This window comes from Gigantopelta aegis, chromosome 1 (genome assembly GCF_016097555.1).
Source record: "Gigantopelta aegis isolate Gae_Host chromosome 1, Gae_host_genome, whole genome shotgun sequence".
Lineage (NCBI taxonomy): Eukaryota > Metazoa > Mollusca > Gastropoda > Neomphalida > Peltospiridae > Gigantopelta > Gigantopelta aegis.
This window is the reverse complement of record NC_054699.1, coordinates 37642112-37657031: the sequence shown is the minus strand read 5'-3', so window position 1 is coordinate 37657031 and position 14920 is coordinate 37642112. Positions and strand designations below refer to the sequence as shown.

At 43.6% G+C, this 14920-nt stretch overlaps 1 protein-coding gene and 1 long non-coding RNA gene across 2 annotated transcripts; both read left to right on the top strand.

Moving 5' to 3' along the window:
* Positions 1–543: 543 nt before the first annotated feature.
* Positions 544–5129, top strand: LOC121374598. The gene is made up of 3 exons (XR_005958242.1): positions 544–1311; positions 1348–1639; positions 2176–5129. It is a non-coding gene; the product is annotated as an uncharacterized LOC121374598 (long non-coding RNA).
* A 7581-nt stretch (positions 5130–12710) lies between these two features.
* On the top strand, positions 12711–14575 carry LOC121367982 (proton-coupled folate transporter-like). The gene has a single exon (XM_041492461.1). The coding sequence runs from the start codon at positions 13001–13003 to the stop codon at positions 14381–14383; it is 1383 nt and encodes a 460-aa protein (XP_041348395.1). The 5' UTR covers positions 12711–13000; the 3' UTR covers positions 14384–14575.
* The last annotated feature ends 345 nt before the right edge of the window (positions 14576–14920 follow it).

Sequence of the window (14920 nt, the reverse complement as noted above, 5' to 3'; positions counted from 1 at the left end):
TACACAGTGAAAATCGCACCAAGTACCTCACGGTTCATGGGAGTTCATTCACTCATTGTTAGTTTTCCTTTCAGCTGAAAAAGCTATTTAAAGATGCAGGTTTTCAACAACTTTATAAACAGAAATGGCGTTTATTGGAAATGAAAACTCCTGATATTTGGTTTGGTCTGGTTTTAACTTTACTTCATTGTAAAGATAACCGTAAAGCGATGTGACCTAGTTTTTAAACATCCCTGCTTATTTTTTGCTATTGCATGTTTTTCATTTTTGATAATTGAAATTGAACATTACGTAAAAATATTTGGCTAGATTATCCACTTTCCTCTATTATTGTGGGGCGAGGGATGTAGCCCAGTGGTAAAGCGCCCCTTCGATGCACAGTCAGTCTGGTATCGATCCCCACTGGTGGGCCCATTGGGCTATTTCTTGTTTTAGCCAGTGCACCATGACTGATATATCAAAGGCCGTAATATGTACTATCCTGTCTGTGGGATGGCGCATATAAAAGATCCCTTGCTGCTAATCGAAAGCCCATGAAGTGGCGACAGCGTGTTTCCTCTCTGTCTGTGTGGTCCTTAACCATATTAAGTCCGACACCATATAACCATAAATAAAATAATGTGTTAACTGCGTCGTTAAATAAAACATTTCCTTCCTTCTATTATTGTGCATTTTCAGCACCTCAACATTTTCTCAGGGAAGCATGTCTCCAAACCCCCTTTGGGTCATCAATATTCCACCCTCGTTCCATTGTACTGACAGTGGCCTCCACCCACCAACTTTGAAAAGGACTGCAGGCCTTGAAACACACAGAGGGCCACCATCATATTACATGTACACATGTACATACATACATAATATACCCCTTTCAAAATTTAAAAAATAAAAAATAAAAAATAAATTCATTGGGTTCAATTTACGGAAGACTGTTTATCTTATAAACTGGATGAGGTGTGTGTGCGTGTGTGGTCTGATTGTTTCTTCCAGTGCTTCTGTGGCTTGCATTTAGGGCATACACACCAACTGCGTTCAGGTGGACTGCATACATTTTGCAGATGCGCACATCGCACACATCAAGTCTAGGCGCTCTCGTTGAAACTAATGTATTTCAGGGGTGGTGGTTTCTAGACCACATGCCATGTGCCACATTCAGTCTATACGAGACTAGTGTGTTTAGCTACATGCGTATAAAACAAAAACAGTCTGTAAATTCAGGTTATCTGGTAAACACTGCATTGTCAGAGTATGTGGAAGTTCAAGGAAGGGGTGCACACCGAGAGCATCCTCCCCGTGGATCCATATAGCATGATGGTGACTGATGTCAGGGTATGTGGAAGTTCAAGGAAGGGGTGCACACGGAGAGCATCCTCCCCGTGGATCCATATAGCATGATGGGGTGCACACACCGAGAGCATCCTCCCCGTGGATCCATATAGCATGATGGGGTGCACACACCGAGAGCATCCTCCCCGTGGATCCATATAGCATGATGGGGTGCACACACCGAGAGCATCCTCCCCGTGGATCCATATAGCATGATGGGGTGCACACACCGAGAGCATCCTCCCCGTGGATCCATATAGCATGATGGGGTGCACACACCGAGAGCATCCTCCCCGTGGATCCATATAGCATGATGGTGACTGATGTCAGGGTATGTGGAAGTTCAAGGAAGGGGTGCACACGGAGAGCATCCTCCCCGTGGATCCATATAGCATGATGGTGACTGATGTCAGGGTATGTGGAAGTTCAAGGAAGGGGTGCACACGGAGAGCATCCTCCCCATGGATCCATATAGCATGATGGTGACTGATGTCAGGGTATGTGGAAGTTCAAGGAAGGGGTGCACACTGAGAGCATCCTCCCCGTGGATCCATATAGCATGATGGTGACTGATGTCAGGGTATGTGGAAGTTCAAGGAAGGGGTGCACACTGAGAGCATCCTCCCCGTGGATCCATATAGCATGATGGTGACTGATGTCAGGGTATGTGGAAGTTCAAGGAAGGGGTGCACACGGAGAGCATCCTCCCCGTGGATCCATATTGCATGATGGTGACTGATGTCAGGGTATGTGGAAGTTCAAGGAAGGGGTGCACACGGAGAGCATCCTCCCCATGGATCCATATAGCATGATGGTGACTGATGTCAGGGTATGTGGAAGTTCAAGGTCAAGGGGTGCACACGGAGAGCATCCTCCCCGTGGATCCATATTGCATGATGGTGACTGATGTCAGGGTATGTGGAAGTTCAAGGAAGGGGTGCACACGGAGAGCATCCTCCCCATGGATCCATATAGCATGATGGTGACTGATGTCAGGGTATGTGGAAGTTCAAGGAAGGGGTGCACACGGAGAGCATCCTCCCCGTGGATCCATATAGCATGATGGTGACTGATGTCAGGGTATGTGGAAGTTCAAGGAAGGGGTGCACACGGAGAGCATCCTCCCCATGGATCCATATAGCATGATGGTGACTGATGTCAGGGTATGTGGAAGTTCAAGGAAGGGGTGCACACGGAGAGCATCCTCCCCGTGGATCCATATAGCATGATGGTGACTGATGTCAGGGTATGTGGAAGTTCAAGGAAGGGGTGCACACTGAGAGCATCCTCCCCGTGGATCCATATAGCATGATGGTGACTGATGTCAGGGTATGTGGAAGTTCAAGGAAGGGGTGCACACGGAGAGCATCCTCCCCGTGGATCCATATTGCATGATGGTGACTGATGTCAGGGTATGTGGAAGTTCAAGGAAGGGGTGCACACGGAGAGCATCCTCCCCATGGATCCATATAGCATGATGGTGACTGATGTCAGGGTATGTGGAAGTTCAAGGAAGGGGTGCACACGGAGAGCATCCTCCCCGTGGATCCATATAGCATGATGGTGACTGATGTCAGGGTATGTGGAAGTTCAAGGAAGGGGTGCACACGGAGAGCATCCTCCCCATGGATCCATATAGCATGATGGTGACTGATGTCAGGGTATGTGGAAGTTCAAGGAAGGGGTGCACACGGAGAGCATCCTCCCCATGGATCCATATAGCATGATGGTGACTGATGTCAGGGTATGTGGAAGTTCAAGGAAGGGGTGCACACGGAGAGCATCCTCCCCGTGGATCCATATTGCATGATGGTGACTGATGTCAGGGTATGTGGAAGTTCAAGGAAGGGGTGCACACGGAGAGCATCCTCCCCATGGATCCATATATCATGATGGTGACTGATGTCAGGGTATGTGGAAGTTCAAGGAAGGGGTGCACACGGAGAGCATCCTCCCCGTGGATCCATATAGCATGATGGTGACTGATGTCAGGGTATGTGGAAGTTCAAGGAAGGGGTGCACACGGAGAGCATCCTCCCCATGGATCCATATAGCATGATGGTGACTGATGTCAGGGTATGTGGACGTTCAAGGAAGGGGTGCACACCGAGAGCATCCTCCCCGTGGATCCATATAGCATGATGGTGACTGATGTCAGGGTATGTGGACGTTCAAGGAAGGGGTGCACACCGAGAGCATCCTCCCCGTGGATCCATATAGCATGATGGTGACTGATGACAGGGTATGTGGAAGTTCAAGGAAGGGGTGCACACACCGAGAGCATCCTCCCCGTGGATCCATATTGCATGATGGTGACTGATGTCAGGGTATGTGGACGTTCAAGGAAGGGGTGCACACCGAGAGCATCCTCCCCGTGGATCCATATAGCATGATGGTGACTGATGTCAGGGTATGTGGAAGTTCAAGGAAGGGGTGCACACCGAGAGCATCCTCCCCGTGGATCCATATAGCATGATGGTGACTGATGTCAGGGTATGTGGAAGTTCAAGGAAGGGGTGCACACGGAGAGCATCCTCCCCATGGATCCATATAGCATGATGGTGACTGATGTCAGGGTATGTGGAAGTTCAAGGAAGGGGTGCACACCGAGAGCATCCTCCCCATGGATCCATATTGCATGATGGTGACTGATGACTTAGTAACTTAGCCAGGACTTCTAAAATGTTTATAAAATCCACTAGTCAAGGGATCAATGGTTTTTAAAATTTACAAGCCATGATTAAAAATTCACTAGCCCTACTTTACTTTTAGTTAATACAGTTTTACTAAATAATAATAATAATAATGAGATATATCACCTAAAGAAGAAGATAGAGCATAAAAACACTAACATTGGAGGGTTGGGGTGGAGGTACGATATTCATATAAACAAAATAGACTTTAATTGCAACATTTGACCTCTCTTTTTTCACTATCTGTCGGGCAAGACAATAGTAGTTATTTACTAGCCCAATTGACTATTTCTAGCCATGGGAGTGGGGCTACCATAGCCCAGAAGCCCTGCCTTAGCCATCAACAAAATAACTACTATAAAACAGATTTATGTTTGATCAGATTTGATGATTAATTTATACGATCCCCCATCTGTGAACATATTATCATGGTTTTAGATCTCACTAGTTTAGACATACATTTTTGTGTCTCTTCTGAGAACAGTGAGGTCTTTTTGAAGCATTAAAGATATCCACAAATGCATTTCAGATTATTAGTCCACTACTGGTCCAACTGGAGGAGACTACAGGTTTTATCATCATCCTTCAGTCTGTCTGTCTGTCTGTCCCACATATAGATTTCCAGATGGTTTTTTACCCACAATGTCTCAAGATATTGAGCTGAAATTTGGTGTATAGCTTTATCATGTACTGTTACAGATCAAGTTTGACTTTCATGGCGATTTACCCATTTGTGACAGAGTTATGCCCCTTGAACTTAGGACACAAATTTAGTTTCCTGGACAGATTTTTTCAATGACTTAGGTATTTAGCTTAGTAACTGGTTTAACGTGTCCATATACCACTAGAGTTTCGAACACGCCTATCCCGATTCCGGCCTCCGATAGGATTGGGGGTCTGACTCAGGACAGGGGTAAGCTAACAAATAGGGGAAATTTTGAATATTAACGCCAAAAATATAAAAAGTTGAGAATTGGGGTTAAAAAGTTTTGGCTGCGCCCTTAAAGAAAAATATCCTAACCTATATAAATTATTAATATAATATATTTTCGTCGCAAATTTAGATGGGCTGGTCTAAAATTAATAATAATTCTTAAACAATATTCATTAAGCCCATGGGAGGTTAAGAGAAAAGGGGCTGCCAATCATATTTTAAACATTGGTGTGACCAGGTGAGGGTCGGGAGGAAGGGGAGGCCGGCCCTACACAAAACCTAAGGCCGAACCGCCTACGCATATAGCCCCAAAGAATATTGAGCTGAAATTTTTTTCATATCTTTATCATGATCCGTTTCAGAACAAGTTTTACCCTTTTGTTTTAGAGTTATGGTTCTTGAACTTAGGAAATAAAAAAAATGTGTTATCCAGACCTCTTTTTTGTTGTTGCAATGTTTCAAGATATTGAGCTGAAATTTTTTGTATACCTTTACCATGTACTGTTGCAGATCATGGCGAATTACCCATTTTCCCACAGAGTTATGGCCCTTGAATTTAGTAGATAAGAAACTTAGTTTGGGCCGGTAAGGGACATACATTGCTTTAGCAGTACTCTCAGAATGCTTGTTGTATCAAACTAGAGCTTCACATTTCAGTGGCTGGAAGTAAAATGCTTTGAGGCCAATATGTTTGTACTTAATTGCAGCATATTTATGTTGGCCACAGCATTTATTGTTTATCATCTTGACTTTGGTGTAATCTAAATCTCTTTTTGTAATAAATAATTTATTATAATGTCAATGTTTTGTACTTGTTTATTGATGTAAGTGAATAACGAATGTACAAGTATAAATTCCATGAACTGTGACCGAAACTAAACCATCTTTGTCCTGTGAAAAGTATACAGTCTTCGCCATGAGAAAATTCAAGGCAACGATCTTTCTCCTGCTATGTGAGCAATCATTCTCCTGCTATGTGAGCAATCACTCTCCTGCTAATGGAGCAGTCACTCTCCTGCTAGGTGAGCGGTCACTCCTGCTAGGTGAGCGGTCACTCCTGCTAGGTGAGCAGTCACTCTCCTGCTAGGTGAGCAGTCACTCTCATGCTAGGTGAGCGATCACTCTCCTGCTAGGTGAGCAGTCACTCTCCTGCTACGTGAGCGATCACTCTCCTGCTAGGTGAGCGGTCACTCTCCTGCTAGGTGAGCAATCACTCTCATTCTAGGTGAGCGGTCACTCTCCTGCTAGGTGAGCAGTCACTCTCCTGCTAGGTGAGTAGTCACTCTCCTGCTAGGTAAGTGGACACTCTCCTGCTAGGTGAGCAGTCACTCTCATGCTAGGTGAGCAGTCACTCTCCTGCTAGGTGAGCAGTCACTCTCCTGCTAGGTGAGCAGTCACTCTCCTGCTAGTTGAACAGTCACTCTCCTGCTAGGTGAGCAGTCACTCTCCTGCTAGGTGAGCAGTCACTCCTGCTAGGTGAGCAGTCACTCTCCTGCTAGGTGAGCAGTCACTCTCCTGCTAGGTGAGCAGTCACTCTCCTGCTAGTTGAGCAGTCACTCTCCTGCTAGGTGAGCAGTCACTCTCCTGCTAGGTGAGCAGTCACTCTCCTGCTAGGTAAGCAGTCACTCTCCTTCTAGGTGAGCAGTCACTCTCCGGCTACGTTAGCAATCACTCTCCTGCTACGTGAGCAGTCACTCTCCTGCTAGGTGAGCAGTCACTCTCCTGCTAGGTGAGCAGTCACTCTCCTGCTAATGGAGCAGTCACTCTCCTGCTAGGTGAGCAGTCACTCTCCTGCTAATGGAGCAGTCACTCTCCTGCTAGGTAAGCAGTCACTCTCCTGTTAAGTGAGCAGTCACTCTCCTGCTAGGTAAGCAGTCACTCTCCTGCTAGGTGAGCAGTCACTCTCCTGCTAGGTAAGCAGTCACTCTCCTGCTAGGTAAACAGTCACTCTCCTGCTAGGTGAGCAGTCACTCTCCTGCTAGGTGAGCAGTCACTCTCCTGCTAGGTAAGCAGTCACTCTCCTGCTAGGTAAGCAGTCACTCTCCTGCTAGGTGAGCAGTCACTCTCATGCTAGGTGAGCAGTCACTCTCCTAGGTAAGCAGTCACTCCTGCTAGGTGAGCAGTCACTCTCCTGCTAGGTGAGCAGTCACTCTCCTGCTAGGTTAGCAGTCACTCCTGCTAGGTGAGCAGTCACTCTCCTGCTAGGTGAGCAGTCACTCTCCTGCTGGGTAAGCGGTCACTCTCATGCTAGGTAAGCGGTCACTCTCCTGCTAGGTGAGCAGTCACTCTCATGCTAGGTGAGCAGTCACTCTCCTAGGTAAGCAGTCACTCCTGCTAGGTGAGCAGTCACTCTCCTGCTAGGTGAGCAGTCACTCTCCTGTTATGTTAGCAATCACTCTCCTGCTAGGTGAGCAGTCACTCTCCTGCTAGGTGAGTAATTTTAACCTATAGTCTTAGAGAGGAAACCTGCTAAATTTTTTCATTAGTAGCAAGGGATCTTTTATACACACCATCTCAAATACAAGATAGCACATACCACGGCCTTTGATGTACCAGTCGTGGTGGTCTGGCTTGATTAAAACAGCCCAGTGATCCCACTAACCGGCATCGAGTGAGCACTTTACCACTGGGCTATGTCCTCCCACCCGATTAAAGGCATACTGTCACGGATTTAAGGACCTTATTTCTCTAAAAATGGATAATAAATAAAAAAGTTACATTAATTGTTGGAAACCAAATCTAGCTATCTCATCACCTTAACTGAACCATGATGGAGTGAAATCCATGTCATCCCTCTCGGCAATTTTAGTTTTTGAATTATGGACCATTGCCATAATTTAACTATTTTTACAAAATGTCAATGGAGTATGGTAGCTATGAAGATGGTTGAATAAAGTACATTTAGGGACAAATCAAATTATTTTTGTTCAGGTAATACCCTGTTAGACCATTAAATGGGTCAGTGGTCTGTAACAATATGCCTTTAAAAGCATTTTTTTTATGACTAAAATTACACATTATCGATAAATACATTTTCTTGTATACAGTATCAGTATATTCAACATGTTTTTGATTGTTCTAATATTGTACTCAAACTTCATTTCATTTCCAATATATCTTATTTCTTATATTAGTTTGTGTGATAAAGTCATGTTTGGGCTACTACAAACACTGGGATGACTAAAAACATTGTATTTACACGTATACATTGAAACTCCTCTAAATGGACACCTACATGATTTTATGGGGTGCTCCGTTTAGAGAGGTTTTGTTCTATACTGATATTTAAAAATTGTTTGTGAAAAACGTTTGGTTTTGTGGGAATTCCAGCATACAGAGGGTCCGGTTTTGAGGGAATTCCGGCTTACAGAGGGTCGGGTTTTGAGGGGTTCCACTGAACTAATACTGACATTTCAAACTCGAAGATGTTGCTTGTTAAAAAGACTGTCAGTCGTACATATCTTATAGTAGCTGCACACTTGGTCTCACAACTCGCTTCAAAATTAAGGATTCAGACATATTACATATTTACTAAATAAATTCTCTAAAATGAAAAAGCTTTATTATTTGTTTTTATAAGTTTGTTTATCTCCAACTAAAGAAGTTTAGTAAACTGTTCTTGTGTACATGTATGTATAATCTACTTGGTGAGCCTAACATAACTTTTCCTGTCATTGTAACATTTAAAATTTTGTTTTGTTTAACGACACCTCTAGAGCACATCGATTTATTCATCATCGGCTATTGGATGTCAAACATTTGTTAATTTTTGACAGTCTTAGAGGATTCCTGATACATTTTTCCACTAGCAACAAATGATCCTTTTCTCACAGACAGGACAGTATATACCATGGCCCTTGATATACCACTCATGGGGCACTGGCTGGGATGGGGGAAAAAACATTCATAGAATAGGTCTACTGAGGTGGTGAGATCCTAGGCCGTAAACACCTCAGTTGAGATCCTAAGCCACAAGCATCTCAGGTGAGATCCTAGACCGCAAACACCTCAGGTGAGATCCTAGACCGCAAACACCTCAGGTGAAACACTAGGCCGCAAACATCTCAGGCGAGATCTTAGGCCACAAGCACCTCAGGCGAGATCCTAGACCGCAAACACCTCAGGCGAGATTTTAGACCACAAGCACCTCAGGCGAGATCCTAGGCCACAAGCACCTCAGGCGAGATCCTAGACCGCAAACACCTCAGGCGAAATCCTAGACCGCAAACACCTCAGGTGAGACCCAAGGCCGCAAACACCTCAGGCGAGATCTTAGACCACAAGCACCTCAGGCGAGATCCTAGACCGCAAACACCTCAGGCGAGATCCTAGACCACAAGCACCTCAGGCGAGATCCTAGACCGCAAACACCTCAGGCGAGATCAAAGACCGCAAACACCTCAGGCGAGATTTTAGACCACAAGCACCTCAGGCGAGATCCTAGACCACAAGCACCTCAGGCGAGATCCTAGACCACAAGCACCTCAGGCGAGACCCTAGACCGCAAACACCTCAGGCGAGATCTTAGACCGCAAATGCTTCAGGCCTGATCTTAGACCGCAAGTGTTTCTTACAGACCCGTTGACCGAGAACACCTCAGGCGTTATTTATGATAACAAGCACTTTATTACACACGTACGTGTGTTAACAATTTCAAAACATATACTGACACACAATGGAAACGCAAAACAGATATTTTTCAATATTTTGTTGTGAATAATGAAAAATATATTTATTGGACTTAAAATAACAATTTATGAGAGGAAGCCATTGATTGGTACTTTTGTCTGGGTTTTAATCCTGGTTTTGTTCTCGTTACACATACAGTAGCAGAAACACACACAATGGTGTGAAATGCGTTCACTACATGCTCAATCATGCTGTATGCAATGCATGTGAAATGCCAGTATGTGGACACATAAAAGTCACATAACGGTGTCATATTGTCTAACGTCATCAACAGACTGGGAGTGTCCGTGATCGACCTCGACCTGGTCTACGACCCCACGCCAAGATCGGCAGATTCGACGACGCCACCTCCGTAACCGGTTGAGAACTGCGACGATGACAGCAAGCAACACGATAGGACATCATGGAAGGCATATCCATCCGATGACGGTCATCCGTCGACTCAGAACGGCTGGACTCGGATGCAAACGCCCGTACAACGGTAACATCGTGCTGCGAGACTACAGCTTGCTCTCCAGAATGGTAATCATCCACCAGCCTGTTACCGAAGCATTGTTTTCTCAGATGAGTCCCGTTTCTCTGTCTCCTTTGCCGATGGAAGAGCACATGTGTACAGGAGACTCCATAAACGGTACGCTGACGGAAGTGTGAGGTAACGTGATCGGTTTGGCGGCGGTTGTCTGATGATATGGGGGGGGGGGGAATCAACTGTGATTTCAGGAGTGATCTCATCATTGTCCACGATGCCCTTACAGCCTAGCGTTATGTTGACATTATTCTAAGACCAGTTATCCAGCCACTTTTGCGCCGTCACCGAAGACCAGGAGGTCCCCTTCTGTTTCAACAAGACAATGTCCATCCACATACTGCAAGAATTATCCAGGCATTCCTGCATCAAGCCGTTATCACCGTTATGAACTGGCCCGCCGTTTCACCGGATTTGAACCCAATTGAAAACGTGGGAGTAGTTAGGACGTCGTGTACGTCACCGGCAGCCACCACCGCGTAACGTCGCTGAGCTTGCACAGGCGTTGCAGGAGGAGTGGAGGAACATTCCTGTGGCTTATTTGAGATGTTTGTGCCAATCCTTTCCCTGTCGTCTTCACGCATGCTCACGGGCTAATGGTGGACACACCAGATACTGACCTTGATATGGAGGGTGTGTGTGTGTGTGTGTGTGTGTGTGTGTGTGTGTGTTGAACTTTTCAATTACGAATGCAACTCGATTACTGATGATAACTGGCCATGCATGTATCTCATGAATACCAGTAATTAATGTCATATTACATTATCCATCAATTCATTAATAGTTTGTCGTTATTTGCAATGAAAAGTTGTTTTTGCGTTTTCAATGTGTGTCAGTATATGACTGGCTGACCAGGTCACCAATCTCATATATCCAATGATAAACAACACAATGGAAATCGATTACACTGTGATGTATAGTTAACCTGACAGTCATGTGTCTGTGACGTGTAAGTCAGCTACAAATGCAAAGGGTTGTAAATATCTTTTAGTCGAAAAAGATGTTAAAAGTTTCTTAAAACCTGGTTTTTGAGGATATGTAAGAAACAGAATAATACATTCATGTCCGTTAGATACCATTTATCTCACAATTGTTTAAAAATGTATCAAACTTGCTTTTGCACGTTAGATACATTTTAAACAACTCATTGTGAGATAAATGGTATCAAACGGCCACTCATGTATTATTCTCTATTTGTATGTTCAACCCAGTTTAAGTCTACACCGTGAAGAATTTAACTCCGGTGTTTTTTTAACTCTGCAGTTGTACCAGGATCAGACGTGCTTTTATCAAGGTTAACTTCATCTTTACTTTTTCGTTCCCATGTAGATGGATAACCTTAGTCTCAAACATGTTACTGTACCGAACAGTAGCACGGGCTCATTTATGGAAACATACAGGATAGCACACACGATCATTCCACACTCTTGCGCTAAGCTGCGTCCAGTTCCCCACTATTATAACATCACTGCTCATACGACATTGTATACAGTCCATAAAATATGCATGTAACTGCCATCCAAATAACCTACAACATGTTACCTTTATGAATAGGTGGTCTCTATATACAAATTAAAATACAAGCATTGTTTCATGTACCGTGTGACGTGTCCGTTATAGATGGATGTGGCCTGTTTAGAGGTTCCACCGTACATGTTAAGCAATGGTTTTGGTATGCGAGTGATTTCATTCAACAATGACCGTTCTAAAAGAACATGTTTTGCTTGTGTTGATGAAATTGAAGATGAATTTTATTTTATACTGGTTTGCCCATTATATAACGATCTAAGAAAACAATATATCAAACCTTATTATTGGAAAAACCCTTCAATATTTAAACTTATTAAAATGTTTAAAATTAACAACACTAAGCAGTTACGAACTTTTGGAAATATTTTATACAGTGCCACAAATCTGAGAAATACTTCTATTTAAATCAACTTATATTGTTTGCATTCTCCTAATATTTGTGTAGTTTGTTTTACTTTTTGTCATTTGTTCACCATGATGTAATGTATGTATTGCTGAACCCAGCTGTTAAGCTTACGGTCAATAAAAGAATAACAGTGTAACATCGATTTAATACCACAGATTCAGACCACCAAGCTGGTGCTGATAGCCATCAATTTTAGGTGAGGTAATTGTGGGGATTGATCCTGCGATCCTGTTCAACAAACGATATTATATTTGATCTATGAGTATCTATCCAGAAGGACAAAAAAGAACAAAAATTACAATAAAAAACCCGCTTATGTTAATAATGACATTGGTGGTTGATGTATTATGTTTGTCGTGACATTTGCGGCAATCATGGATTGTGGATCATGTGACATTTGCCAATGATTTAGACATATGTTGCAGTGAAATTGTCGATTTTGCGACATTTGTGGTCACTACAAATGCCACACAAAACACAGTCGAATCGATCAAGCTGCGACGTATAAGTTAACCTATAAGGACTTAGGCCGAAAATAGGTTTTACTTGGAAAAGACGTTTAATTTTTGTTTAATATAGCTTTATTCAGTTAAAAGGCGTGTCCAACTTGCCAACTCGCTATTTAAATACGTTTTAAAACAACTAGTTGTACGATAAATTGTATTTAACGGCCACTCATGTAGAATGCGCTATTATCAGAGGTACATGTACATTTATTCCTGTTTTACCAGTGACAGCTGTCAGTATACCTTTACAAACCAGGTGTTCAGAGGGAATATTACAAGATTGTTGCTGTATGCAGTGCTCGTCTGTACAACTAAACAATCATAAAAAAATTATAATAAATAAAAAAAATTGAAAAAAAAACAACAACAAAAACATTCGATGTTTTTTCAGACATGGCTGAAATGGTTTTATTTCTCTCTAAAACAGGAGAGTCGATGTTGGACGCGATAATACGACCTTACATAGTGCAGGCCGTGTGTCGAGACATGTCCAGTGGCAACACGCTGATGTGCACCTCCACCAACGACGTCTACAGTGTCCAGGACGACGTCCAGAGCACGGCCGCCAGGTATATCATGTACTACAGGATCCTGATGACCGTGCCCGCGGTCTTGCTGGCACTTCTCTGTGGTGCGTGGAGCGACAGAAACGGTCGGAAAATCTCCATGGCTATTCCCGGAGTCGGTGGTGTTCTTTCCGTCGTGGTGTTCTTAATTACATTCAAGTATAAAGAACACACCCTTCCTCTCATTCTGGTGGGAGCTGCAATCCAAGGAATGTTCGGAAAGGCGTCTCTGTTGCCCATGGCGGTACAGAGTTATGTTTCTGACATCACTGACGATGATCAAAGAACTCACAAGATGGGCCGACTGATGTCAATGCAGTATATCGGTATGTTTGCGGGTTCTCTCCTCGCTAGCATTCTCGAGGACACAACCAGCCTCGAAGTAGCTCTGTGTGCTGGGTCGGCTGTTCACGCTTTAACTGTTTTCATAACTCTGTTCTGGATACAAGAGGTCGTTCCCGGACAGACAAGTAAAACGGAGTCTGACTCCGACCTCAAATGCACATTGTTTAGTTTGTCTGGATTAATGCAGTCACTGACGGTTCTGTCAAAGGAACGAAAGAATAACTTCAGATCGATTATTGTCATTCTTTTCATTTCTGCACTCATCAATCAAATATGCAGGATAGGCGATGCTGACGTGACGGTGCTTTTTGTACAGAGAAGTCCTCTGTTTTGGCCAGAGTCCTGGTACGGATATCTACTCGCTCTGGATTACTGTGTCATGGGAGCCGTTCTCCTCCTGTTGTTACCTCTCCTATCAAATGTGTTACATTTTTCAGACGTCACGCTTTTGATGATAGCGATTTTCTTCAAGCTGATTAGGTCGTTCTGGGCGGGATTCTGTACAAAAACATGGATGATGTACACGAGTATGGCCATAGGAGGATTGGCAGGGATGTTGACACCAGTTATACGTTCATTTACGAGCAAACACGTGCAAGACGACGAACAAGGCAAAGCGTTTTCCTTACTCTCAAGTGGAGAGACAGCTTCCAAACTTCTCGGGTCAATAATATTCACTAATATCTATAGCGCGACAGTATCCTTGTTTCCAGGTCTGACTTACCTGTTCGAAGGATTTCTATATTTGGTGATGTTTTTGATGATGGTTTGGCTTTACAAACTAACTCAGTTCAAACAATCGGACAGTGTAATGCATCCTTTAGCTAACAGGTCGCCAAAGGTTTATACAGAGGATAGAGAATAAACCAGTATACCTGATCCGCCCACCACAATTCCATACCAGTGTCTAGAGGTGATGTTGAGCTCAATGGCAGAGCGCTCGCCTGGGGTGCACTGGGTTGCAGGATCGATTGACGTCAATGGACTCTGGTTTCACCACAGACTGAATGAATGCTTAACCACACCCTAGCACAAAAAAATACACATCGGCTTTTGGGTGCCTAGCAATGCTAAGTACATGAAACAAATGTTTAAAACAAAAATAATATTAATGTACGTATCTTTATTAGACACCCAATAGCCGATGTGTATTTTTGTGCTGGGTATTTTAAAGAAAATAATAATATTAATGTACGTATCTTTATTAGACACCCAATAGCCGATGTGTATTTTAGTGCTGGGTATTTTAAAGAAAATAATAATATTAATGTACGTATCTTTATTAGACACCCAATAGCCGATGTGTATTTTTGTGCTGGGTATTTTAAAGAAAATAATAATATTCATGTACGTATCTTTGTTAGACACCCAATAGCCGATGTGTATTTTTGTGCTGGGTATT